Here is a 27,857-nt window from a genome sequence, read left to right as displayed (position 1 = left end):
CAGAGCCTGGACTCGAACCCAGAATCTCTGGTGGCACAGCTAGCACTGCAATGCAGTGCCTTAGACCACCGCGCCACCCGAGAGGCCCCTATTATAGGCCTATTTTAAGTTGGTTTCTGCTCCTCACTTTTCTTAGACAAGGCAAGACCTGTTTTCTCATCTCCAATATGATGTTTAACTTTGCTATTATGCACATAGCAACATGGTCTTGGTGACGGTGCCAATTCGGCAGCACGCTGATGTGTTTCAGAACCGCGGACAGTGACCGTTATCCAACGTGGGAGAGAGCGCAATAATGTTGCACTATTGTTCTGACTTAATATAATCGTATACCATTTCAGTAGCACGTGTCTTAAAATGGACTGTGCCATCCCCACGGCCTCCACAATGGATCAGTCCACTCATTGCGAATCAGACAGGTGTATTTTAACATATTTTTTTTGCTACTGCTCGACTAAAGAAATCTGGGGCGACCAACAGCCTAACAATTGACCAGTCGACTAAATGGGGTCAGCCTCATTAAATGCACTATGTATTATGTGGGTTCACTGCTGTAACAGACAATATATTTTTTCATGAAAGTCCCGTGATGGTGGTGACTGCCCATTACTGCTTATCACTTATTAACCACCATTTATTCACATTACTTTAAAATATTTCAGTTGTCTATATTACATTTGTTTATTTGATGACTTTATTTCATTCCAAGTCATCTCATCTCTATAGAGCTGCTGTCAATGCTGCTGCCTGTCCTGTTGGTAGTGCTGAGTGATTTTCCCCCCCCCCTTTTTTTTCTTCCGTTTTTAAACAACTAATTGACCGACATTGGTTAAATTATTTTAATTCCATTTCGTTCTGTTATTTTTTTTTTTTTACTCATTTCGCACATTGCACAGTTTCTCTAGCGATAAATCAGATCCAGCCTGAACTGTGCGATGTAGTAAGGAGTTGTAGTTTCCAATAGGCCAATATTCTATGTGGTTTAGTGCATAAAATGTTGTAATTAACTACAATGGCCATAATCCATTGCACATCTACTTGTCTGGTCTGTGTTTTACGCCTGCTACGGAAGAGAGAGAAGAATGCGCAATGGTGAGGTGATATAGAGAACAGCTGTTGCTTCACAAGGTATGTCTACCTGAACATACATGATCTAAGGGATTGATAGATGGTATTTAGCAGTCATAAAAGAATGCCTTATTTACTTTGAAGAACTACTAAACTAGTGATTTTTGACAGTCAGCATTGACAGCAGCTCTATAGAGATGATTTTGGAATGAAATAATAAAGTCATCAAATAAACAAATGTAATATAGACAACTGAAATATTTTAATGTGAATACATTATGGTAACTATGTAATGGGCAGTCATGGGACTTACTTTTATTTATATAAATAAGTATGCCGACCGACGTCAAAAAGCACTAATCACTCAGTACTACCTGTTGAAAACTTCAACTCTCTATTACATTGCACAGTTCAGGCTTGATCTGATTTATCTCTACAGAAACTGCACATCGAGCTCACAGAAAACCCCAGAAATATAACCCATGTTGGTCAATTAGTTTAAAAACCAAAAAATAACCAACATTTCGGTCCATCTCTCAGCACTACCAGACACACACACACACACACCCCCTATGCTGCACATCGGTTCTGGAGTGTGTGGTTGCCTGTACTACACTTACACTTGGCTAAATGATATCCTGATAAGTTGAATTGACCTTATGTGGTGGTGTTAACCCCAGTCAGGACTGTAGTTATTTACACCAGTGTGTCGCCAAATGGTGGGTTTGGGGGGGGGCTTCCTGGGTCAAGCAGTGTTTTATTGATTTGGTGGCTCCTAAATTAATGATTGTGTCACACTCACATCCTCAAAAAGTTAATGTTCCATTGTATTGTCCGGTAGCTCTGATGAAACGTGGTTAGGCTACCCACGCCTGCCTGGAAGAGAAGTCAGCTTTAAACCCCTGCTACACGTTGAGTTGTTCCCAGGGGCGTGACTGGCTGCCTCAGAATGTCAAAGCCAAGACTAGGAAGTAGCCTAAATGGAAGCCGGGAGTCTACGGGAGGGCTGCAAAGTTCAGAGGGCGATCTATAACCTTCAGTGCTATCAGATTAGCTTGTATTTAACCTGTCGCTGTAAAATGCACTTTAAATAATGTGACTTAAATTAAGTGCTCTCTGTGACTTAATTGAGGGCGCTTTATTGTTTTTATCTCTATTTTATATGGCAATGCCATGTGTAGCTTACGTCCGTTGTAGAGTTGTGGTAGTGAATTGCGTTTGGGGTTCATTGTGCAGTCGGTAGTGAATGGATGTTTCCATTGTGCAACTGTAAATTCTCCACCACTATCAAATGCTGGGGGGAAAATGCAAACATCTCAAATGAGGCCAAGTTAGGGATTACAGACACCACAACCAACTGTTTATTCTCAGTCAAGGAAAGTGTTCAAATCCCTCAATGTATCCGTCGCCCAATGTCCACCTCTGTACCGGACATACAGAGAGACGACAAGGCAGACGATTGTCTGTCAACTGGGTCACGTTTGCTGAATGTTTTGCTGCGGAAAACAAAATCAAGCGTTTTATTGCAGGTAATTATTTCTTAAGTGCAGGGAGTCCCTCTTTGTTTTGTCCGTTTTCTTCCATTTGGTGCCAAAGGAATATGACTCGGTTTACAAACAGCTCTTTGGTTCTGTCCTGGGCTGTAGTCTTCCCCACTGACAGGCCGGGGTCCTTTGCAGCCCTAGCTCATCTTTCAGTGGAGTGAAGAGCTGTCGCTGGGCAGTAAGGCACCATGACCCTCACTCTGCTGCCTCTTTAGAGAGGGCTGCCAGATCAGACGCTCTCTGCCTCAGTGTACGCACTAATGCACGTCTTACACACACACACACACCCCTCTAATGAACTGCCCAGCTGACACAAACACACACGCACATCCTCCGTAATAGCCCAGCACCACACTCACTCACCAACTTCTCAGCGATACATGGCATAGTGTGCCACAGACCTGCTTTCCTTTGAAGTTGTGAAGCGGCACAGGGTCCTGAGTACACTGAGAAGATTTAGAGCCGCAGATGGCAGCAGAGACAAAATAGGGTTTTGTTTGACTTGAAAAAGCCCAATTCCCATAAATTCCTCAAGCAGACATGCGAAAAGAGCAGATTCCTCTCCTCACTCCCACTCACTCCTTCTCGCTCCCACTCAGCCCTGGAGAAAATGATGCCGGGAGGGAGGAGTTATGAGGAGAGAGTAGAAGTTTTGAAGCTTAATAGACAACCTGTATGAATGGATGTGTGAATTTGTGATGGGTGTCGCCTTAGTGTTTTTTACAGGTTTTGACTTCTTGATGAGAGTTCTAGCCTATCTAGCTAGACTGTGTCCCACACTCTGCATCTTTATTTGTTTAGAAAACTATCAATGCTGAATAGCTTTTTCCTGCTTAGCCACAAATGAAACCATACACCTTCTTTCTCACAATTTTGAATGGCCTGATTTAGCCTATAGCAGTGGTTCTCAATCCTGGTCCTGGGGACCCAAAGGGGTGCAAAACGTTTTTTTTTGTTGCCCTCGCACTACACACCTGATTCAAATCATCAACTCAACAACAGGCTTTGATGATTTGAAATTAGGTGTGAAGTGCTAGGGCAAAAACAAAAAATGTGCAGCCCTTTGGGTTCCCCAGGACCAGGATTGAGAACCACTGGCCTATAGTAAATGGATTCACTGCATAAAAGCATAGTGTGTGTTGTCATGGGTTTGGCTGGCTCAAGTCATGTTTCTGAGTCCCATTATTACTGTGGTAGACCGCAAACGCACGCTTTGCTCTGCCCTCCCAGCCCTACAGAGCACCTTACAGCCTGTCAGCCAGTGTAGGCGGGACGGCTGTCCCGGGTTTGATGTGAGTGTTAATGTGTGACATTATGCCGTGTGTGTTTGATCCATGGATGCCAGCCAATGTCTGTTTGTTTTGATCTGTACGCCAGTGGTTGTGTTCACTGTGTGCTCGTGCCCGTCTTGAGAAATTGGCTCCAGACAAGTATTCTTCAGGCACATTGCTTACCTAGTGGGTGTTCTCCTCCGTCCGGGCTCGGTGAATGGGCACCAACCCCTGGGTGGGTGAGCATTATTCCACCCATGTTAGCATTAGTGTACATACAGCCAAGCGTAAAAACACTGCCTTCAGTTCCACCCGCTTCAGGGGAAACGGGGGAAGGGTCCCAGGCGGTGCGCTCGCTGTGCGGGTTAATGTATCTGCTGAAGTGGAACTGATTAGAATGGGATGGAGGGGTGAAGGGGGCACTACTGCAGATGTCCCCCCAAAATAGGTGTGGGACCAACGGAGCCCTGCTGCATAGTATGGTTGTGGGCGGTATCCAGATTTCCGTACCTTTTTATACAGTATTACCAGCTGTGCACTCAAGGTGTGCTATTTCCCAAGCTAGCCACCTTCAGCTACCAAGTTAGCAAACCAATTGAATAGTTGGAGAAAATCTTCGATAACTTATATAGGATATTCAGTTGGCAAACAGAAGGGGTCGCATTCAGTTTCAGAAATCAGCATTTTCAAAAGAGACCATAAAAAATCTGCATTTTAAAGCATTTCACCTGCGTTTTTATATTGAAAGTCTAGTGTTTTTTTGCATCAATAGCGTGATAAGGGGTGGGCAACTACTTGTTCTAAACACAAAATACATTAGTGCCACACATTTGACTGAAAATAGTTTATCAGATGACAACAGAACAGCAATGCTATTTTCTTAGCAATCAAATGTATTTATAAAGCCCTTCTTTGATGTCACAAAGTGCTGTACAGAAACCCAGCCAAAAACAGCAAGCAATGCAGATGTAGATGCACGGTGGCTAGGAAAAACTCCCTAGAACGGCCAGAACCTAGGAAGAAACCTAGAGAGGAACCAGGCTATGAGGGGTGGCCAGTCCTCTTCTGGCTGTGCCGGGTGGACATTATAACAGAACATGGCCAAGATGTTCAAATGTTCATAGATGACCAGCAGGGTCAAATAATAATAATCACAGTGGTTGCTGAGGGTGCAACAGGTCAGCACCTCAGGAGTAAATGTCAGTTGGCTTTTCATAGCCGATCATTCAGAGTATCTCTACCACTCCTGCTGTCTCTAGAGAGTTGAAAACAGCAGGTCTGGGACAAGGTAGCACATCCGGTGAACAGGTCAGGGTTCCGTAGCCGCAGGCAAAACAGTTGAAACTCGAGCAGCAGCATGGCCAGGTGGACTGGGGACAGCAAGGAGTCATCAGGCCAGGTAGTCCTGAGGCATGGTCCTAGGGCTCAGGTCCTCCGAAAGAAACAGAGAGAATTAGAGCGAGCATACTTAAATTCACACAGGACACCGGATAAGACAGGAGAAATACTCCAGATATAACAGACTGACCCTAGCCCCCCGACAGATAAACTACTGCAGCATAAATACTGGAGGCTGACACAGGAGGGGTCGGGAGACACTGTGGCCCCGTCCGACGATACCCCCGGACAGGGCCAAACAGGCAGGATATAACCCCACCCACTTTGCCAAAGCACAGCCCCCACACCACTAGAGGGATATGTTCAACCACCAACTTACCATCCTGAGACTGTAGCAGCCACACTTTAGTAAATTAGCTAGCTTAGAATGTAAAAGCTTGGTACTTTTTGCAATGACGATGGGTGGCTATCATATTTCTAATGTCTATCATAGAAAAAATGTAGCCAGCTACATTTCCTGATGTTTTGCCTGAAATTAATCTTGACTAAAGCTGAGAAGAATTTACAATAAGAATAATTTTAGCAAGATATTTCTTTCTGCGTTTTATTTTCCCCTTTCTGCATGAAAAACTCAGAATCCTGGATTAACTTTACCCGAGATTAGTTGTGAATTTATCACGTTTGCTGTTACGTTTGCTCCATGTGCTTTTTGTGATTGGCTCAATTGAATTTTTGTGTGCTTAAAATCATACCGTTGGTATACTGCCCAAGCCTCTCTCTCACCTCTTTCCTCCTTACCCCTCATCTCTGCCTCCCCACATTACCTCTCCCTCTCACCTCTCCCTCCCCTCTGTTCTCCTCTGAACACTCTTGGTCTGCAGGGTGCTAATACTCTCTGATGTGAAACAGGCAGGATTTTGCCGATTAGCGTGGGCATTTTTCATTTAAACCTCGTCTCTGTTAAAGGGCTGCGAGAGAAAGAAAACGGTCACCTCTGCAGCTCAGACCTCTCAAAGACTGCGTAGTTTAACACTGTCTCAGATTGTTCACCCCTTGTTTTTCTTGAATGGCTGGCTGTGGTTTGTTCATAAAGGCGATTCAGCAAATGGATTGCAGCGCGCCACTAATTCTCCACATCTTGAAGTCATCACACCTCAGTCTTATAAAGCACAGTATTGAAGTTTTTACACCACAGTCTCTCTCCAATCAAAGCTGAACAAACAAACTGGGACGACTGATCTCCCCCCTCCTCCATTTTTGAAATTTGGCATTAAATGTGATTTTAAAGGAAAGCATACCAGACTGGTGAGGTGTAGGTGTCCTGTTAAATTAGCTCTCATCTCGCCGTGTGTGTGCGCGTGGCGTTGTCTTTTAACTGACACAAAAAGGTCCCAGTATCTCTGATAGATTCTGACCATTGTAGCTGGTGATTGATTTGTTACTTGTCAGATGCATGGAAGAAATATACAAATGAAATCAATGACCATCAAATTGTATTGGTCACATACACATGGTTAGCAGATGTTAATGCGAGTGTAGCGAAATGCTTGTGCTTCAAGTTCCGACAGTGCAGTAATATCTAACAAGTAATCTAACAATTCCCCATCAACTACCTAATACACACAAATCTAAAGGGATGGAATAAGCATATGTACATATAAATATATGGATGAGCAATGACCGAGCAACATGGGCAAGATGCAGTAGATGGTATAAAATACAGTATATACATATGAGATGAGTAATGTACGATGTGTAAACATTAAAGTGGAATTATTTAAAGTGACTAGTGATCCATTTATTAACCTCTCTGGGCTAGGTGGGACGCTTGCGTCCCACCTACTCAACAGCCAGTGTAATCCTGTGGCGCGATATTCAACTACCTCAAAAATGCAAAAACTTAAATTTTTCAAACATATGACTATTTTACACCATTTTAAAGACAAGACTCTCGTTAATCTAACCACACTGTCCGATTTCAAAAAGGCTTTACAACGAAAGAAAAACATTAGATTGTCAGCAGAGTACCCAGCCAGAAATAATCAGACACCCATTTTTCAAGCTAGCATATAATGTCACATAAACCCAAACCACAGCTAAATGCAGCACTAACCTTTGATCTTCATCAGATGACAACCCTAGGACATTATGTTATACAATACATGCATGTTTTGTTCAATCAAGTTCATATTTATATCAAAAACCAGCTTTTTACATTAGCATGTGACTAGCATGTGACTAGCATTCCCACCGAACACTGCCGGTGAATTGGCTAAATTACTCACGATAAACGTTCACAAAAAACATAACAATTATTTTAAGAATTATTGATACAGAACTCCTCTATGCACTCGATATGTCCGATTTTAAAATAGCTTTTCGGTGAAAGAATATTGCAAAATGTGCTAAGTAGATAGCCCGGCATCACAGGGCTAGCTATTTAGACACCCAGCAAGTTTAGCACTCACCAAAGTCAGATTTACTATAAGAAAAATGTTATTACCTTTGCTGTTCTTCGTCAGAATGTACTCCCAGGACTTCTACTTCAATAACAAATGTTGGTTTGGTCCCAAATAATCCATTGTTATATCCAAATAGCGGCGTTTTGTTCGTGCGTTCAAGACACTATCCGAAAGGGTAAATAAGGGTGACGAGCATGGCGCATTTCGTGACAAAAAAATTCTAAATATTCCATTACTGTACTTCAAAGCATGTCAACCGCTGTTTAAAATCAATTTTTATGCCATTTTTCTCATAAAAAAGCGATAATATTCCGACCGGGAAAGCGTGTATACGTACAAAAAGAGAGAAAATAAAAACATCTCGTGGACGAGCCTGAGTCTGAGTACTCTGACCGGCCACTATCCGAACGCGATAATGTGTTTGAGCCTGGGGCTGCCTCGATATCATTCAGCTTTTTCCCGGGCTCTGAGAGCCTATGGGAGCCGTAGGAAGTGTCACGTTACAGCAAAGATCCTCAGTCTTCAATAAACAGAGACAAGAAGAACAAGATCTTGTCAGAGAGGGCACTTCCTGTAAGGAATCTTCTCAGGTTTTTGCCTGCCATATGAGTTCTGTTATACTCACAGACACCATTCAAACAGTTTTAGAAACTTTAGGGTGTTTTCTATCCAAAGCCAATTATATGCATATTCTAGTTACTGGGCAGGAGTAGTAACCAGACTAAATCGGGTACGTTTTTTTATCCGGCCGTGTCAATACTGCCCCTTAGCCCTAACAGGTTAAAGTGGCCAATGATTCGAGTCTGTATGCAGGCAGCAGCCTCTCTGAGTTAGTGATTGCTGTTTAGCAGTCAGATGGCCTTGAGAGATGCTGTTTTTCAGTCTCTCGGTCCCAGCTTTGACGCACCTGTACTGACCTCTCCTTCTGGATGGTAGTGGAGTGAAAAGGCAGTGACTCGGGTGGTTGTTGTCCGTGATGATCTTTTTGGCCTTCCTGTGACATTGGGTGCTGTAGGTGTCCTGGAGGGCAGGTAGTTTGCCCCCGGTGATGCGTTGTGCGAACCGCACCACCCTCTGGAGAGCCTTGCGGTTGAGGGTGGTGCAATTGCCATACCAGGCGGTGATGCAGCCCGACAGGATGCTCTCGATTGTGCATCTGTAAAAGTTTGAGGCTTTTAGGTGCCAAGCCAAATTTCTTCAGCCTCATGAGGTTGAAGAGGCTCTGTTGCGCCACCTTCACCACACTATGTGGGTGGACCATTTCAGTTTGTCCGTGATGTGTACGCCGAGGAACTTAACTTTCCACCTTCTCCACTGATGTCCCGTCGATGTGGATAGGGGGGTGCTCCCTCTGCTGTTTCCTGAAGTCCATGATCATCTCCTTTGTTTTGTTGACGTTGAGTGAGAGGTTGTTTTCCTGACACCACACTCCGAGTGCCCTCACCACCTCCCTGTAGGCTGTCTCGTCGTTGTTGATCAAGCCCACTACTGTTGTCGTCTGGATACTTGATGATTGAGTTGGAGGCGTGCATGGCCACGCAGTCATGGGTGAACAGGGAGTACAGGAGGGGGCTGAGCACGCACCCTTGTGGGGCCCCAGTGTTGCGGATCAGCGGAGTGGAGATGTTGTTTCCTACCTTCACCACCTTGGGGCGGCCCGTCAAAAAGTCCAGGACCCAATTACACAGGGCGGGTTTGAGACCCAGGGCTTCAACCTTAATGATGCGCTTGTAGGACACTATGGTGTTGAATGCTGGTCAAATTGGTCAAATCAGGTGTTTTTTATTTGCATTTGTCTTAAATTTGAATATGGATGTTTGTCCTGCTTTTTTTAAATTTGGTGTAAAAAAAATTAAACAAATAAACTTTAGCCTAATATAAACTTTTATTTTTTTCTTAAGTCTTGGCCCACTGTTTGCTCTCTGAGCTAGGCTAGCTAAGAGCTGTGTATGGTTGAGGTATTGGTAACTCTGCAGTGTTTATCCCCCTTTGCCTGGTAACCTTTGGGAGATGTGTGTGTGTGTGTGAAGGCGAGGTCTTATCTCGGCTTGGAGACTCACTTTGCTCCGTCCCCTTTGACCGGCGCTGAATGCTGCGACGCCAGCAGCTAATTGGCCGTTCTGGCGTACGCTGCTGCTGAGGCGGCAGTGGTGGCTTCTGCATGCTAAATTCTCCCGGCTGTGTGTAGTCTGAACCATTAAATCTAATCAGTCCCATTAGCGCCACGATCTATGTCTTTTTCTCCCTACCCCTCCGCTGCCTGAGTCGGCTGTCAGGAGCAAGAGGAAGGATTTGCCTGGCCCCTTAAGCACAGATAGGAACAGTTTACCCTCTCCAAATTCTAACTGTAACTGGTGGGAATGCCAAACTGCCCTAAGGTCAGTGTCAGTAGGGGCGAGTCAGGATCCCTCAGAAGGGATAATACTGAGGGATATTGGCAGGTACAGAAACACACTGAGTTCTTCTCAACTCTCCTGCTCAGAGCAATGCATTTGAGGCCTCTCATTTCAGGCTTGGCTTCACTAGACTGTCTGCTGTCATATGCAAAAAGGCTGAGGTAGACTGTCTGCTGTCATATGCAACAAGGCTGAGGTAGACTAACTGTTTCAGTGAAGCTGAACTAGAGAAGTCTCATTCTAACCCGGCTTGAGTCCAGGCAGATCAGTAGGCAGGGCAAATAAAGCCTGTCAGTGGAGTATGGCTGAGGCTCAGGTGTTTTAACCTCTATGGGCTAGGCGGGACGAATTCGTCCCACCTACGTAACAGCCAGTCTAATCCAGTGGCGCGATTTTTGAATCGTTTGAAATACTATTACTTCAATTTCTCAAACATATGACTATTTTACAGCTATTTAAAGACAAGACTCTCGTTTATCTAACCACACTGTCCGATTTCAAAAAGGCTTTACAACGAAAGCAAAACATTAGATGATGTCAGGAGAGTGCCCAGCCAGAAATAATCAGACACCCATTTTTCAAGCTAGCATATAATGTCACCAAAACCCAAACCACAGCTAAATGCAGCACTAACCTTTTATGATCTTCATCAGATGACACACCTAGGACATTATGTTATACAATACATGCATGTCTGTTCAATCAAGTTCATATTTATATCAAAAAACAGCTTTTTACATTAGCATGTGACGTTCAGAAAAAGCATACCCCCCGCAAACTTCCGGGGAATTTACTAACAGTTTGCTAAATTACTCACGATAAACGTTCACAAAAAGCATAACAATTATTTTAAGAATTATAGATGCATTACTCCTCTATGCACTCGATATGTCCGATTTTAAAATAGCTTTTCGGATGAAGCACATTTTGCAATATTCTAAGTACATAGCCCAGCCATCACGGCTAGCTATTTACACACCCGGCAAGATTAGCCTTCACCATAATAACATTTCCTATAAGAAAAATGTTCTTACCTTTCCTGTTCTTCGTCAGAATGCACGCCCAGGACTTCTACTTCAATAACAAATGTAGGTTTGGTCCCAAATAATCCATAGTTATATCCAAATAGCGTCATTTTGTTTGTGCGTTCTAGACACTATACAAATGGTAATCCACGGTCGCGCGCATGGCGCATGGCGTGACAAAAAATGTCTAAATATTCCATTACCGTACTTCGAAGCATGTCAACCGCTGTTTAAAACCAATTTTTATGCCATTTATCTCGTAGAAAAGCGATAATATTCCGACCGGGAATCTGCAATAAACTAAACAGCCGAATTAAAATACTCCACGGGGGCTAATCGCGCACGCGCCTCATTCCATTGTCACCTAATGGGACACTTGGATAAGGTGATAATCTGTTTCAGCCTGAGGCTGCCTCGTCAACCTTCATGATTTTCCCGGGTCCTGAGAGCCTATTGGAGCCCTGGGAATTGTCACGTTACAGCTAAGATCCTTACTCTTCAATAAACAGATGCAAGACGCACGACTCCTTGTCAAACAGGCCACTTCCTGCATGAAACCTTGTCAGGTTTTTGCCTGCCATAGGAGTTCTGTTATACTCACAGACACCATTCAAACAGTTTTAGAAACTTTAGGGTGTTTTCTATCCAAACCTGAACAATAATATGCATATTCTAGCTTCTGAGTTGGTGTAGGAGGCAGTTAAAAACGGGCACATATTTTTTCCAAAATTCTCAATACTGCCCCCTAGCCCAAACAGGTTAATGGAGCCGTGGCTGAGGAGTGTCTCCCTCTCTCTGACCGGTCCGTGGACCAGAGTGTCTCCCTCTCTCTGACCGGTCCGTGGACCAGAGTGTCTCCCTCTCTCTGACCGGTCCGTGGACCAGAGTGTCTCCCTCTCTCTGACCGGTCCGTGGACCAGAATGTCTCCCTCTCTCTGACCGGTCCGTGGACCAGAGTGTCTCCCTCTCTCTGACCGGTCCGTGGACCAGAGTGTCTCCCCCAGCCTGCGTGCTGAAACCTGACTGTTTTTACCTCTCAGGTTGGAGTGTATCTAATAGAGGATGTTCAGCTTCAGTCGTAACAAAGACCAGGGTGAATCATCATGTCGTGGCCCAGCCGACACACTTAAGTTTCTACAACCTTGAGGACTCTCAGGATTTTTGATGACTTCTACTTTTATGTCCCGCCTGGACACACTTGGCATTCTGCTGTCTCCTGGATGGTTTTTGGCTTCTCGCCCATGGAACGTTAAAAATAAATGGTTGTCAGATGGATGAATGGTCAATCAGAATGCTGGTACTACAGCTGGTCTCTCTTTCTGTAAGTCCTCTGTCCTCTGTAGCTCAGTTGGTAGAGCATGGTGCTTGCAATGCCAGGAACATGGGTTCAATTCCTGGGACCACCCATGTGACCACCTATGACTAAGTCTTTTTGGAAAAAAGCGTCTACTAAATGGCAATTATTGATATTATTATTCAGTGACTGTCGGCCAAATTAATAAAGGGGTTAAGTAGTGTCAAGCTCAATCGCTAAACTGACCGTAAATCTTCATTCGAGTTCTCTGACAGCACTGGTCTCTCTCACTAACAGACTATCCCATTACAACCTGGCAACCTGTTCAGGCGCTCCCACTCTGGAAGAGGGAGGATCTCTCCAACTTGAGAACCTGACAGTCAAGGCACTGCGCTGGGCGTGCGACGGTTTGCCTCATGCCATTGTTATCTTTTTCTGAGCGTGCACACACACCCTCACGTGCAGGACCTTGACATGAGCATGTGATTTGGACTCTAGGCCTCATTAGTGCTCTCTATTTGTGTGTGTGTGCTGTGTTTACTCAGCGCTCAGAGTTCATTCCTCCCAAAGGCCCTTTCCAGCCACAAGAATGCTCCCTGCTGCTCTGGCGACTGGAGAGGCCCAGGCTCTTGTATGTCAGTCACCCTTTTCTGCATACACGCACATAATTATTCTTGAGTTCCCCCGCTCTGGTCCGTCCAGTCCTGGGCCGGGTTCACTTGGACAAAAAAGCTCCAACTGAGTGAAAGATGGAGGTGCTATATGAACTTGTCCAATATGTTTTTTTGGTTTTTGTTTTTATTATCCATTGCAAAATGTTTTGCTACCGGGTGCCCTAATAACACGACCCAGGCCCCAGTGCCGATTCATTTCAGGCACAGCTTCACTATGTGACTGACTTCTCACTGCTGTCAGACACAGCAAGGCCAGAGTTGTCATGAAGTGGTTCAACTGTCCCCTTGGAGAACCTCCTCACCTACTCAACCCCTCTTCAGCACTACTACAGTTAATGAGGCTTGGTATTGTTAGCCTATTAGTTGAAACACAGTGCAACCTCTCCCCTCAGACATGTATGACACACAAACAACTTCCTAACGGATACAGTAAAGTCATTGTCGTTGTCATGTATCAGTTATTGTTGGGGTATACAGCTGTTATTACAGCAGAGAGACGGTAATGTGTTGGGGCTGTGGAGTTGGGATGGTAAGGTGTGCGAATGGGCTACACGGCAGGGTGTTAGTCGTTAATAGCTGGCTTTTGCAACAACAAAAAATGAAAACAGATAAATAAAATGGGCACAGGTGAATTGTCTGGATGAAAAAAAAAAAATCCCATTGCAAAATAATGCTTTTTAGCCTATTCATTGATGGAAATACAAGTCCATGTAAATTCATTTGACCGGTCATGCTGATCGGTCTATAGGTTCATTTGCATAATTTAGTGGAATTAAATTGGCACGTGTTTGTATTAGTTATCACACAGGCACTTGCGAAGTGCGTGTTGACTCTTAACTTCTATGGGCTAGGTGGGACGTTTGCGTCCCGCCCTAGTCAACAGCCAGTGGAATCGCGTGGTGCGAAATACAAATACCTCAAATGCTATAACTTCAATTTCTCAAACATATGACTATTTTACACCATTTTAAAGACAAGACTCTCGTTAATCTAACCACATTGTCCGATTTCAAAAAGGCTTTACAGCGAAAGCAAAACATTAGATTATATCAGGAGAGTACCCAGCCAGAAATAATCACACACCCATTTTTCAAGCTAGCATATATGTCACAAAAACCAAAACCACAGCTAAATGCAGCACTAACCTTTGATCTTCATCAGATGACACTCCTAGGACATTATACAATACATGCATGTTTTGTTCAATCAAGTTCATACACTGCTCAAAAAAATAAAGGGAACACTTAAACAACACATCCTAGATCTGAATGAAAGAAATAATCTTATTAAATACTTTTTTCTTTACATAGTTGAATGTGCTGACAACAAAATCACACAAAAATAATCAATGGAAATCCAATTTATCAACCCATGGAGGTTTGGATTTGGAGTCACACTCAAAATTAAAGTGGAAAACCACACTACAGGCTGATCCAACTTTGATGTAATGTCCTTAAAACAAGTCAAAATGAGGCTCAGTAGTGTGTGTGGCCTCCACATGCCTGTATGACCTCCCTACAACGCCTGGACATGCTCCTGATGAGGTGGCGGATGGTCTCCTGAGGGATCTCCTCCCAGACCTGGACTAAAGCATCCGCCAACTCCTGGACAGTCTGTGGTGCAACGTGGCGGTGGATGGAGCGAGACATGATGTCCCAGATGTGCTCAATTGGATTCAGGTCTGGGGAACGGGCGGGCCAGTCCATAGCATCAATGCCTTCCTCTTGCAGGAACTACTGACACACTCCAGCCACATGAGGTCTAGCATTGTCTTGCATTAGGAGGAACCCAGGGCCAAGAGCACAGGGCGCCAGTGGCGAATTTGCCAATCTTGGTGTTCTCTGGCAAATGCCAAACGTCCTGCACGGTGTTGGGCTGTAAGCACAACCCCCACCTGTGGACGTCGGGCCCTCATACCACCCTCATGGAGTCTGTTTCTAACCGTTTGAGCAGACACATGCACATTTGTGGCCTGCTGGAGGTCATTTTGCAGGGCTCTGGCAGTGCTCCTCCTGCTCCTCCTTGCACAAAGGCGGAGGTAGCGGTCCTGCTGCTGGGTTGTTGCCCTCCTACGGCCTCCTCCACGTCTCCTGATGTACTGGCCTGTCTCCTGGTAGCGCCTCCATGCTCTGGACACTACGCTGACAGACACCGCAAACCTTCTTGCCACAGCTCGCATTGATGTGCCATCCTGGATGAGCTGCACTACCTGAGCCACTTGTGTGGGTTGTAGACTCCGTCTCATGCTACCACTAGAGTGAAAGCACCGCCAGCATTCAAAAGTGACCAAAACATCAGCCAGGAAGCATAGGAACTGAGGTCTGTGGTCTCCACCTGCTGAACCACTCCTTTATTGGGGGTGTCTTGCTTATTGCCTATAATTTCCACCTGTTGTCTTTTCCATTTGCACAACGGCATGTGAAATTTATTGTCAGTGTTGCTTCCTAAGTGGACAGTTTGATTTCACAGAAGTGTGATTGACTTGGAGTTACATTGTTTTGTTTAAGTGTTCCCTTTATTTTTTTGAGCAGTATATTTATATCAAAACCAGCTTTTTACATTAGCATGTGATGTTCAGAACTAGCATACCCACCGCAAACTTCCAGTGAATTTACTAAATTACTCATGATAAACGTTGACAAAATGCATAACAATTATTTTAAGAATTATAGATACAGAACTCCTTTATGCAAACGCTATGTCAGATTTTAAAATAGCTTTTCGGCGAAAGCACATTTTGCAATATTCTGAGTACATAGCTCGGCCTTCACAGGCTAGCTAATTTGACACCCACCAAGTTTGGGGCTCACTAAACTCAGAATTACTATTAGAAAAATTGGATTACCTTTGCTGTTCTTCGTCAGAATGCACTCCCAGGACTTCTACTTCAATAACAAATTTTGTTTTGTTTCCAAATAATCCATAGTTATATCCAAATAGCTCCGTTTTGTTCGTGCGTTCAGGTCACTATCCGAAGGGTAATGCGTGAGCGCATTTCGTGACAAAAAAATTCAAAATATTCCATTAACGTACTTAGAAGCATGTCAAATGCTGTTTAAAATCCATTTTTATGCTATTTTTCTCGTAAAATAGCGATAATATTCTAACCGGGCAACGTTGTATTCATTCAAAGGCTGAAATAAAAAAATTGAGAAGTCTCGTGAACGCGCATCTCAGTCTCACTGTCCCCAGGCTGACCACTTACAAACTCTGCTGCTGTACTTTGCCCAGAGACAGCAGACACCCCATTCCACTTTCTGGTGGCTTTAGAGAGCCAATGGAAGCCTTAGAAAGTGTCACGTTACAGCACAGATGCTGTATTTGCGATAGATGCAACAGAAGGACAACAAATTGTCAGACAGGGCACTTCCTGTATGGAATCTTCTCAGGTTTTGGCCTGCCATATGAGTTCTGTTATACTCACAGACACCATTCAAACAGTTTTAGAAACTTTAGGGTGTTTTCTATCCAAATCTACTAATTATATCGATATTCTCATTTCTGGGCAAGAGCAGTAACCAGTTTAAATCGGGTACGTTTTTTTTATCCGGCCGTGAAAATACTGCCCCCTAGCCCCAACAGGTTAACCTGCAGTCCCCCACGGTTATATCCACAGGGTGGATGTGTTGAGTAAAGAGAAACCATACCTTAAAAAATACTTAAACATTTCTAAATTATTATACATTTAGAAATGTTTATAGGCTACGTTGAGCTTTTTCTTTCATTATTTTAGGCTATCTCGTAAATAAAAATAAAAAGGGAGGGTCAGAAAAGTAATGTTTGGAAAATATTTGGCGAGGTGATAAAAGGATGATAGCAGTGCTGGCTATGTTATGTGTGATGATTGTGAGACACTATACAAATGTAATAGTCACAAGACGGGACTTCAAATAGTCCAATTGAACTGTAGCCTACTGTATAGATGGGTTAAATGGAAACTGAAATCTGGACAAGCCAGAATAACCTACTGTTTTTCTGATAATACTAGTCCTGTTTGAATCGACATCCCCTGTGTTTTTAGAGAAATGTCAGTTTTACAAGTGTTGCTTGCGGTTTGAGCAAGAAAACAATAACTGATTCGATAAATTGAACGAAGTCCTGTGCATAGCTTACATATGAAAGGCTTACATGTATTAACTTTGACAATGAATGCTTTTGTTTGTTTTGTGCAAATGAATTGAACATTGCCAAATGCATCATTCACAAATATTGCACATATTTAATTTCTATGGGCTACACTATTCAACAGCCAGTGAAATGGCATGGAATAGCAAATACAAAACAGCAAAAATCTAAATTTCATTTTCTCAAACAATCAACTATTTTACACCATTTTAAAGATAAACTTCTCGTTATCTAACCACATTGTCCTTTTTCAAAAAGGCTTTACGGTGAAAGCATGAAATTAGATTATGTTAGGACATAAACTTCAAGAAAAACCACACAGCCATTTTCCAAGCAAGGACATGCATCACAAAAACCAAAAGTACAGCAAAAATATTCACTAACCTTTTGATCTTCATCAGATGGCACTCATAGGACTTCATGTTACACAATACATGTATGTTTTGCTCGATAAAGTTCATATTTATATTCAAAAAAAGCATTTTACATTGGCGCGTGATGTTCAGAAAATGTATTCCCTCAAACTTTCGGTGAATGAGCACATCAATTTACAAAAATACTCATCATAAACGTTGATAACATTTACAACAGTTATTGAAAGAATTATAGATATACTTCTCCTTAATGCAACCGCTGTGTCAGATTTTAAAATAGCTTTACGGAGAAAGTACATTTTTCAATATTCTGAGTACATAGCTCAGCCATCAAAGCAAGCTATACAGATACCCGCCAAGTTCTGGGGTCAACTAAACTCAGAATTAGTATTATAAATATTCTCTTTGCTGATCTTCGTCAGAATGCACTCCCAGGACTCCTACTTCCACAATAAATGTTTTTTGTTTGAAATACTCCATATTTATGTCCAAATACCTCCGTTTTGTTCACTATCCAAAGATCACTATCCAAAGGCATAACGCGTGAGCGTAAATCCAGACACGAAAGTCAAATAGTTCCATTACCGTTCGTAGAAACATGTCAAACGTTGTTTACAATCAATCCTTAGGTTTTTTTTTAACATAAAACATCGCTAATATTCCAACCGGACAATAGCGTATTCATTACAGAGGAAAAAGGAGAGGCGCAGTAACAACTCACTGGTCCCAGGCAGTCCACTCATTGACTGAGCTCCTATTTTCTGCCCAGTAACAGGAGAAGGATGAAACACGTTTCTAAAGGCTGTTGACAGCCAATGGAAGCCTTAGGAAGTGCAACGTGATCCCACAGACACACTAGTTTTGATAGGGATTCAAAAGAAGAACTACAATTCTCAGATTTCCCACTTCCTGGTTGGATTTTTCTCAGGTTTTTGCCTGCCATATGAGTTATGTTATACTCAGACATCATTCAAACAGTTTTAGAAACTACAGAGTGTTTTCTATCCAAATCTACTAATAATATGCAAATATTTGACTCTGGGCCCGAGTATTAGGCAGTTTACTCTGGGTACGCTTTTCATCCGAAAATGAAAATACTGGTCCCTATACCTTAAGTTAATGCAACCCTTGCTTTTAATAGATTGCAAAGCTGCATACAACCGGGATAAACGTTTGGAACAAGTTCACTTTCTCATCCATAGCCTAAAAACGCATTTCAAATGCAAGTTTGCTGTTTAGCTCTCATCTGTAGGCTGGGGGCATTTAGGACATCTACTGCGGATCGCTAAAATAACCAAATGATTATGATCACACTTCCTCAATTCAAATATTATGGCAACACTATACCAAAGATGGTTTGGTATGGTTTAGAAACTTGGGAACCAAGCTGGAGTTATCAGTGTAGCCTGTTATCACCTGGACTTGTTGAAATATCTTCACGCCTAGAAAAAAAACTTCCAGGCTTCCGTCAACTGTAAAAAAAAAAAAACATTTTTTATTTTTTTTAAAGTTAGAATTACAGGTGAGAGTTTGGAAAAACAAAATCGAATCGTCCTCTGGAATAATGGGCATTCTGGGGTATTAAATACATAACCAACGTTCTGTGGTAATACTTGGTCCCGTGCAAATAGTGCTATAGCCTTACTTAATTCTGCAGGAGTTATTAGTTATTTCTTGCAGTCAAATTATTGACAAAATGTAGGCAAAAAAATTGCATCTTGAGAGAATGCAATGCTCAGATATGATCTGTAGGTCTGTCTTCATCATAAAAGCTGATTTTAGTATTTCAACCACACACAATATGCATCTAAGGCCAACTGAAACCTTATTAGAAACACGTTGGGTCATTTTCACAGCTTTTTCTTTGCAACTGGTCAAATTTATGTAATTTGAAAATTTTGCATAATCTTTTGTTTTTTTCCCGGCTTTATTGTATTTTCTCCCCAGTCCCTAAATGTCTTTGCTCCGCGAAAGATGACTGAGAACTTTAGACGTTAACTACATTTGAAACATTCATTCTCTTTATATATTAAATTATTCTGTTGAGCAAGAGTTTTTTATTTAGTCTTCTAGGGCAACATGTCTATAATTAGATAAACGTAGCTTCTCTTTTGTCAAGTTGACTAACAAATAGCCTACCAAATTGTCTAAATCAGGCAAAACAATATCCTGCACTTCGTCAGAAAATCGTGTTGCAGTCTGACTGTAGCCTGGAGTGCATTTTTCTATATTTGCGGGTTAGGGTTGGGTGTGGGCCTCAGATTTTCACTTTATCACATATAGTCGGGTGGTTGTGGATGGGTTATTAGCAATTTCGGGTGGGTGCGGGTGAACAAACAGCTGACCCATGCACCACTAACACGCGCAGCTTACAGAACCGAAGAAGAAAATCTATCAGACAGTGCGAGAGCTGCTGCTACAACTCCTCCAACATATCCTTTGTTGCTGCTGGAGTGCAACGTGCTTTTATAAGCCCAATCATTGCCCAACAATTCTAAGTACAATTGCTTGTTAAAAACAGTTTTGATGGCCATGATTATAAAAAAAAAATACTATGGTAATTGACGCACGCTTTTCAATTCGCCATTCAAATGCACAGGCAACGATAGGCAGGCTTCAGTGCATCACACAGCACTTTGCAATGAGCATTGCAGTATGTATTTTGAAAACGTACTTAATTGTTTGAAACCTGAATGTTTTATGAGGCATGTCTTGCCTTGCTTCAAAGTACCCAATAGTGTAATTTCACCTAAAAATATATATTTAATAAATATAGTACTTAGCATTTGAACCAAACCTTTTTATACCAATGAGTTAAACATTAGGAATCCAATGAAATGGTTCAAAGTCACCTTTGGACCCCCACACCCCTTGCCAATCCCGCCCCAACAACGAGTATATATGATCAGTTCTCTGTCAGACAAGTAGTATGGAGCTGCGACTCGGACTATTGCTTCATCCTATGTAACGTATTCTTAGTAAAAAAAATAAATAATAATCCTGTTAAGAGAAATTAGTAATTGATATCGTTAGGTTTATTTTTGCGTCATACGTCCTTATATTACCAGGTTCTGACCACTAGATGGAGTTGTTCCTGCTATTAGGTGAACACTGAAATGTATTCTCAGTGAATATTATTTATTTTCTCTGGTAAGAGAAATTAGTAATTGAAGTTGTTAGGTGTATGTCCCATCCTACATCCTGGTATCACAAGGTCCTGACCTCTGACAGATATCATTCTGAGCACCGTGGGTGGACGCCCTAATTGGCTTACGCACCCAATGCACATGGGTCCGGTAAATAAATAAAAAAATGTTAGGTACATTTAAAATGCTGCCAGTCAAATGTCAGGCGCCACATTTTCCCAGTGGAAACCCAGGTACATGGCTAGGCTATTTTTAGGAATTGCCTTGGGAGTTCTATGCACTGAACAAGGGGAGCAGAAACACACACACACACACCCAGTCTTGGCACAGTTCTTCAGTTCTTCAGTCCTAGATTAGCATGTGGGCCACACTCCAGCAGCAGAGAGAAGAGGAAGGGGTAGAATAAGCTAGCATCTCCAGCAGCTGGGATTGTGTGTCGGGCTGTGTGGGCTGTGTGTGTGTCGGGCTGTGTGGGCTGTGTGTGTGTCGGGCTGTGTGGGCTGTGTGTGTGTCGGGCTGTGTGGGCTGTGTGTGTGTCGGGCTGTGTGGGCTGTGTGTGTGTCGGGCTGTGTGGGCTGTGTGTGTGTCGGGCTGTGTGGGCTGTGTGTGTGTCGGGCTGTGTGGGCTGTGTGTGTGTCGGGCTGTGTGGGCTGTGTGTGTGTCGGGCTGTGTGGGCTGTGTGTGTGTCGGGCTGTGTGGGCTGTGTGTGTGTCGGGCTGTGTGGGCTGTGTGTGTGTGGGGCTGTGTGGGCTGTGTGTGTGTCGGGCTGTGTGGGCTGTGTGTGTGTCGGGCTGTGTGGGCTGTGTGTGTGTGTCGGGCTGTGTGGGCTGTGTGTGTGTGTCGGGCTGTGTGGGCTGTGTGTGTGTGTGTGCTGTGTGTGCTGTGTGTGTGTGTGCTGTGTGTGTGTGTGTGTGTCGGGCTGTGTGTGTCGGGCTGTGTGTGTGTGTGTGTGCTGTGTGTGTGTGTGTGTGTGTGTGTGTCGGGCTGTGTGTGTGTGTGTGTGTGTGTGTGTGTGTGTGTGTGCTGTGTGTGTGTGTGTGTGTGTGTGTGTGTGTGTGTGTGTGTGTGTGTGTGTGTGTGTGTGTCGGGCTGTGTGTGTGTGTGTGTGTGTGTGTGCTGTGTGTGTGTGTGTGTGTGTGTGTGTGTGTGTGTGTGTGTGTGTGTGTGTGTGTCGCTGTGTGTGTGTGTGTGTGTGTGTGTGTGTGTGTGTGTGTGTGTGTGTGTGTGTGTGTGTGTGTGTGTGTGTGTGTGTGTGTGTGTGTGTGTGTGTGTGTGTCGGGCTGTGTGTGTGTGTGTGTGTGTGTCGGGCTGTGTGTGTGTGTGTGTGTGTCGGGCTGTGTGTGTGTGTGTGTGTCGGGCTGTGTGTGTGTGTGTGTGTGTGTGTGTGTGTGTGTGTGTGTGTGTGTGTGTGTGTGTCGGGCTGTGTGTGTGTGTGTGTGTGTGTGTGTGTGTGTGTGTGTGTGTGTGTGTGTGTGTGTGTGTGTGTGTCGTCGCTGTGTGTGTGTGTGTGTGTGTGTGTGTGTGTGTGTGTGTGTGTGTGTGTGCTGTGTGTGTGTGTCGGGCTGTGTGTGTGTGTGTGTGTGTGTGTGTGTGTGTGTGTGTGTGTGTGTCGGGCTGTGTGTGTGTGTGTGTGTGTGTGTGTGTGTGTGTGTGTGTGTGTGTGTGTGTCGGGCTGTGTGTGTGTGTGTGTGTGTGTGTGTGTGTGTGTGTGTGTGTGTGTGTGTGTCGGGCTGTGTGTGTGTGTGTGTGTGTGTGTGTGTGTGTGTGTGTGTGTGTGTGTGTGTGTCGGGCTGTGTGTGTGTGTGTGTGTGTGTCGGGCTGTGTGTGTGTGTGTGTGTGTGTCGGGCTGTGTGTGTGTGTGTGTGTGTGTGTGTGTGTGTGTGTGTGTGTGTGTGTGTGTGTGTGTGTGTGTGTGTGTGTGTGTGTGTGTGTGTGTGTGTGTGTGTGTGTGTGTGTCGGGCTGTGTGTGTGTGTGTGTGTGTGTGTGTGTGTGTGTGTGTGTGTGTGTGTGTGTGTGTGTGTCGGGCTGTGTGTGTGTGTGTGTGTGTGTGTGTGTGTGTGTGTGTGTGTGTGTGTGTGTGTGTGTGTGTGTGTGTGTGTGTGTGTGTGTGTGTGTGTCGGGCTGTGTGTGTGTGTGTGTGTGTGTGTGTGTGTGTGTGTGTGTGTGTGTGTGTGTGTGTGTGTGTGTGCTGTGTGTGTGTGTGTGTGTGTGTGTGTCGGGCTGTGTGTGTGTGTGTGTGTGTGTGTGTGTGTGTGTGTGTGTGTGTGTGTGTGTGTGTGTGTGTGTGTGTGTGTGTGTGTGTGTGTGTGTGTGTGTGTGTGTGTGTGTGTGTGTGTGTGTGTGTGTGTGTGTGTGTCGTGTGTGTGTGTGTGTGTCGGGCTGTGTGTGTGTGTGTGTGTGTGTGTGTGTGTGTGTGTGTGTGTGTGTGTGTGTGTGTGTGTGTGTGTGTGTGTGTGTGTGTCGGGCTGTGTGTGTGTGTGTGTGTGTGTCGGGCTGTGTGTGTGTGTGTGTGTGTCGGGCTGTGTGTGTGTGTGTGTGTGTCGGGCTGTGTGTGTGTGTGTGTGTGTGTCGGGCTGTGTGTGTGTGTGTGTGTCGGGCTGTGTGTGTGTGTGTGTGTCGGGCTGTGTGTGTGTGTGTGTGTGTGTGTGTGTGTGTGTGTGTGTGTGTGTGTCGGGCTGTGTGTGTGTGTGTGTGTGTGTGTGTGTGTGTGTGTGTGTGTGTGTGTCGGGCTGTGTGTGTGTGTGTGCTGTGTGTGTGTGTGTGTGTGTGTGTGTGTCGGGCTGTGTGTGTGTGTGTGTGTGCTGTGTGTGTGTGTGTGTGTCGGGCTGTGTGTGTGTGTGTCGGGCTGTGTGTGTGTGTGTGTGTGTGTGTGTGTGTGTGTGTGTGTGTGTGTGTGTGCTGTGTGTGTGTGTGTGTGTGTCGGGCTGTGTGTGCTGTGTGTGTGTCGGGCTGTGTGTGTGTGTGTGTGTGTGTCGGGCTGTGTGGGCTGTGTGTGTGTGTGTGTGTGGGCTGTGTGTGTGTGTGTGTGTGTGTCGGGCTGTGTGTGTGTGTGTGTGTGTGTGTCGGGCTGTGTGGGCTGTGTGTGTGTGTGTCGGGCTGTGTGTGTGTGTGTGTGTGTGTGTGTGTGTGTGTGTGTGTGTGTGTGTGTGTGTGTGTCGGGCTGTGTGTGTGTGTGTCGGGCTGTGTGTGTGTGTGTGTGTGTGTGTGTGTGTGTCGGGCTGTGTGTGTGTGTGTGTGTCGGGCTGTGTGTGTGTGTGTGTGTCGGGCTTGTGTGTGTGTGTGTGTCGGGCTGTGTGTGTGTGTGTGTGTCGGGCTGTGTGTGTGTGTGTGTGTGTGTCGGGCTGTGTGGGCTGTGTGGGCTGTGTGTGTGCGTGTGAGCGTGTGTCGGGCTGTGTGGGCTGTGTGTCGGGCTGTGTGTGGGCTGTGTGTGTGTGTGTGTGTGTGTGTCGGGCTGTGTGGGCTGTGTGTCGGGGCGTGTGTCGGGCTGTGTGGGCTGTGTGTGTGTGTCGGGCTGTGTGTCGGGCTGTGTGTGTGTGTCGGGCTGTGTGTGTGTGTGTGTCGGACTGTGTGGGCTGTGTGTGTGTGTGTGTGTGTCGGACTGTGTGGGCTGTGTGTGTCGGGCTGTGTGGGCTGTGTGTGTGTGTCGGGCTGTGTGGGCTGTGTGTGTCGGGCTGTGTGTGTCGGCTGTGTGGGCTGTGTGTGTGTGTGTCGGGCTGTGTGGGTGTGTGTCGGGCTGTGTGGGCTGTGTGTCGGGCTGTGTGGGCTGTGTGTGTGTGTCGGGCTGTGTGTGCTGTGTGTGCTGTGTGCTGTGTGTGTGTGTGTCGGGCTGTGTGGGCTGTGTGTGTGTGTGTGTGTGTGTGTCGGGCTGTGTGGGCTGTGTGTGTCGGGCTGTGTGGGCTGTGTGTGTCGGGCTGTGTGTGTGTCGGGCTGTGTGTGTGTGTCGGGCTGTGTGTGTGTGCGGGCTGTGTGTGTGTGTCGGGCTGTGTGTGTGTGTGTGTGTGTGTGTGTGTCGGGCTGTGTGTGTGTGTCGGGCTGTGTGTGTGTGTCGGGCTGTGTGTGTGTGTGTGTGTGTGTCGGGCTGTGTGGGCTGTGTGTGTGTGTGGGGCTGTGTGTGTGTGTCGGGCTGTGTGTGTGTGTGTGGGCTGTGGTGTGTGTCGGGCTGTGTGTGTGTGTGTGTGTCGGGCTGTGTGTGTGTGTCGGGCTGTGTCGGGCTGTGTGTGTGTCGGGCTGTGTCGGGCTGTGTGTGTGTGTGTGGGCTGTGTGTGTGTGTGTCGGGCTGTGTGTGTGTGTGTGTCGGGCTGTGTGGGCTGTGTGTGTGTGTGTCGGGCTGTGTGTGTGTGTCGGGCTGTGTGTGTGTGTCGGGCTGTGTGTGTGTGTCTGTGTGTGTGTGTGTGTGTGTGTGTGTGTGTGTGTGTGTGTGTCTCGGGCTGTGTGTGTGTCTCGGGCTGTGTGTGTGTGTGTGTGTGTGTCTCGGGCTGTGTGTGTGTCTCGGGCTGTGTGTGTGTCTCGGGCTGTGTGTGTGTGTGTGTGTGTGTCTCGGGCTGTGTGTGTGTGTGTGTGTGTGTGTGTCTCGGGCTGTGTGTGTGTGTGTGTGTGTGTCTCGGGCTGTGTGTGTGTGTGTGTGTGTGTCTCGGGCTGTGTGTGTGTGTGTGTGTGTCTCGGGCTGTGTGTGTGTGTGTGTGTCTCGGGCTGTGTGTGTGTGTGTGTGTGTGTGTGTGTCTGTGTGTGTGTCTGTGTGTGTGTCTCGGGCTGTGTGTGTGTGCTCGGGCTGTGTGTGTGTGTGTGTGTCTCGGGCTGTGTGTGTGTGTGTGTGTTTCGGGCTGTGTGTGTGTGTGTGTTTCGGGCTGTGTGTGTGTGTGTGTTTCGGGCTGTGTGTGTGTGTGTGTGTGTCTCGGGCTGTGTGTGTGTGTCTCGGGCTGTGTGTGTGTGTGACTGTCGGGCTGTGTAGGTTGTGTGTCGTGCAAAGGCACGATTGTCGTCCGTTCTGTTCCTGGACTATATTTGGACAATTGTTAACTTTTGACAGCCAGGCTAACACTGTCAGACAGGCTGATAGTAAACTGGTCTAAGCCTTTATCTCACTCTGACTGCCGTTTTGACGATCTGTGAATTGGATACTATTCTGTTCTGTGGGGACTTTCTTCATTTTAATGTTGACAGCAACAATTCGATTTTGACACTGCAGTCTTATTTAAAAAAAATTGCAAAGCAATGCATCTGCTAGGTTGGAGTATGACAGGTATAGAAGGTGTTCGTAGTGTAGAAATGGTTTTGATGGTAATTTGTTCATTTGTATGAGTGTTTTCCTTTTGGGGCCAGTTTCTTGTCAAACAAGCACAACAGACAAATCATGACTGAAAGTTACTGAGAGAACAGGTGTAGAAACCACGCCTTCTAAACTACATTTATTTTCTCCCATTAGACCTGGTGTCGCTGTTCGACCTGGAGAATGACCTCCCAGACGAGCTGATCCCCAATGGGGACCTGGGTGGCCTGATGGGCATGCCCTCCAACGGTGCCCCTGGCGGGGGAGGAGGAATGCCTGGAGGAGGTCCCCGAGGCCTGGGCTCCATGGTCCCTGACGCTGCCGCCAAACACAAGCAGCTGTCTGAGCTCCTGAGAGCGGGCGGTGCTGGGTCCGGTGGCATGGGCCCCATGATGGGGAAAGTCCCCATGGGCCAGGGCTCGCCCAACCAAGCCCAGAAAGGAAGCCCCGGCAGCGGACAACAAGGCAACGGCTCCATGGCGGGCTTCAACCAGGCTATGATGAACAGCCATGGACACGGGATGCCGGGCCAGGTGATGAACGGGGCCCTGGGGCCGGCAGGACGGGGCAGGCTGGGGCTGCAGCAGTACCAGGTCCAGGCCATGCAGGGTGTTGGGGGGGGCGTGGGGCCGGGAGGCAGCAGTGTGCTGGCTGAGACTCTGGCTCAGGGAGGAGGGCAGATGGGAGCTCACAACACCATGAACGCCCAGCAGGCTAGCAACATGAATAAGGTGAGTGTTGGTGCATGTACTGTCTGTTTACTGTCTGGCTTCACTCGGCACCTAGGGTTTTGACTAGTCTGGTCAGGAAAACACATTGCCATGGCCTATGATTTGTGATTGTAAAATACATTTGTAAATACATTGGTCATTTTATATATACAGTACCAGTCAAGTTTGGACATATTTACTAATTCAAGGGTTTTTCTTTATTTTTACTATTTTCTACATTGTAGAATAATAACAAAGACATCAAAACTATGAAATAACACATATGGAATCATGTAGTAACCAAGAAAGTGTTAAACAAATCAAAATATACTTTATATTTGAGATTCTCCAAAGTAGCCACCCTTTGCCTTGATGACAGCTTTTGCACAGTCTTGGCATTCTCTCAACCAGCTTCACCTGGAATGCTTTTTCAACCGTCTTGAAGGAGTTCCCACTTAGGCTGAGCACTTGTTGGCTGCTTTTCCTTCACTCTGCGGTTGGGTGATTGTGGAGGCCAGGTCATCTGATGCAGCACTCCTATCAGTCTCCTTATTGGTAAAATAGCCCTTACACAGCCTGGAGGCGTGTTGGGTCATTGTCCTGTTGAAAAACAAATGATAGTCCCACTAAGCGCAAACCAGATGCGATGACGTATAGCTGCAAAATGCTGTGGTAGCCATGCTGGTTAAGTGTGCCTTGAATTCTAAATAAATCACTGACAGTGTCACCAGCAAATCACCATCACACCAACACCTCTATGCTTCATGGTGGGAATCACACATGTGGAGATCATCCGTTAATCTACTCTGCATCTCACAAAGACACGGCGGTTGGAACCAAAAATCGAACATTTGGACTCATCAGACCAAAAGACAGATTTCCACCATTGCTTGTGTTTCTTGGCCCAAGCAAGTCTTCTTTTCTTATTGGTGTCCTTTAGTAGTGGTTTCTTTGCAGCAACTTGACCATGAAGGCCTGATTCATGGAGTCTCCTCTGAACAGTTGTTGAGATGTCTGTTACTTGAACTCTGTGAAGCATTTATTTGGGCTGCAATTTCTGAGGCTGGTAACTCAAATGAATTTACCCTCTGCTGCAGAGAACTCTGGGTCTTCCTTTCCTGTGGCGGTCCTCATGAGAGCCAGTTTCATCATTGCGCTTGATG

At 45.5% G+C, this 27,857-nt stretch overlaps 1 protein-coding gene across 1 annotated transcript in view; it reads left to right on the top strand.

Moving 5' to 3' along the window:
- The window catches only part of LOC106601889 (CREB-binding protein), a 91,676-nt gene that overhangs the window by 5,504 nt on the left and 58,315 nt on the right, over positions 1 to 27,857 (top strand). The window contains 1 exon segment of the mRNA XM_045715637.1: positions 26,141 to 26,715. Within this exon segment, the coding sequence (XP_045571593.1) occupies positions 26,141 to 26,715 (575 nt within the window).

This window comes from Salmo salar, chromosome ssa03, assembly GCF_905237065.1.
Source record: "Salmo salar chromosome ssa03, Ssal_v3.1, whole genome shotgun sequence".
NCBI lineage: Eukaryota > Metazoa > Chordata > Actinopteri > Salmoniformes > Salmonidae > Salmo > Salmo salar.
The sequence above is the reverse complement of the archived record's forward strand: the minus strand, read 5'-3'. Positions and strand labels throughout refer to the sequence as shown.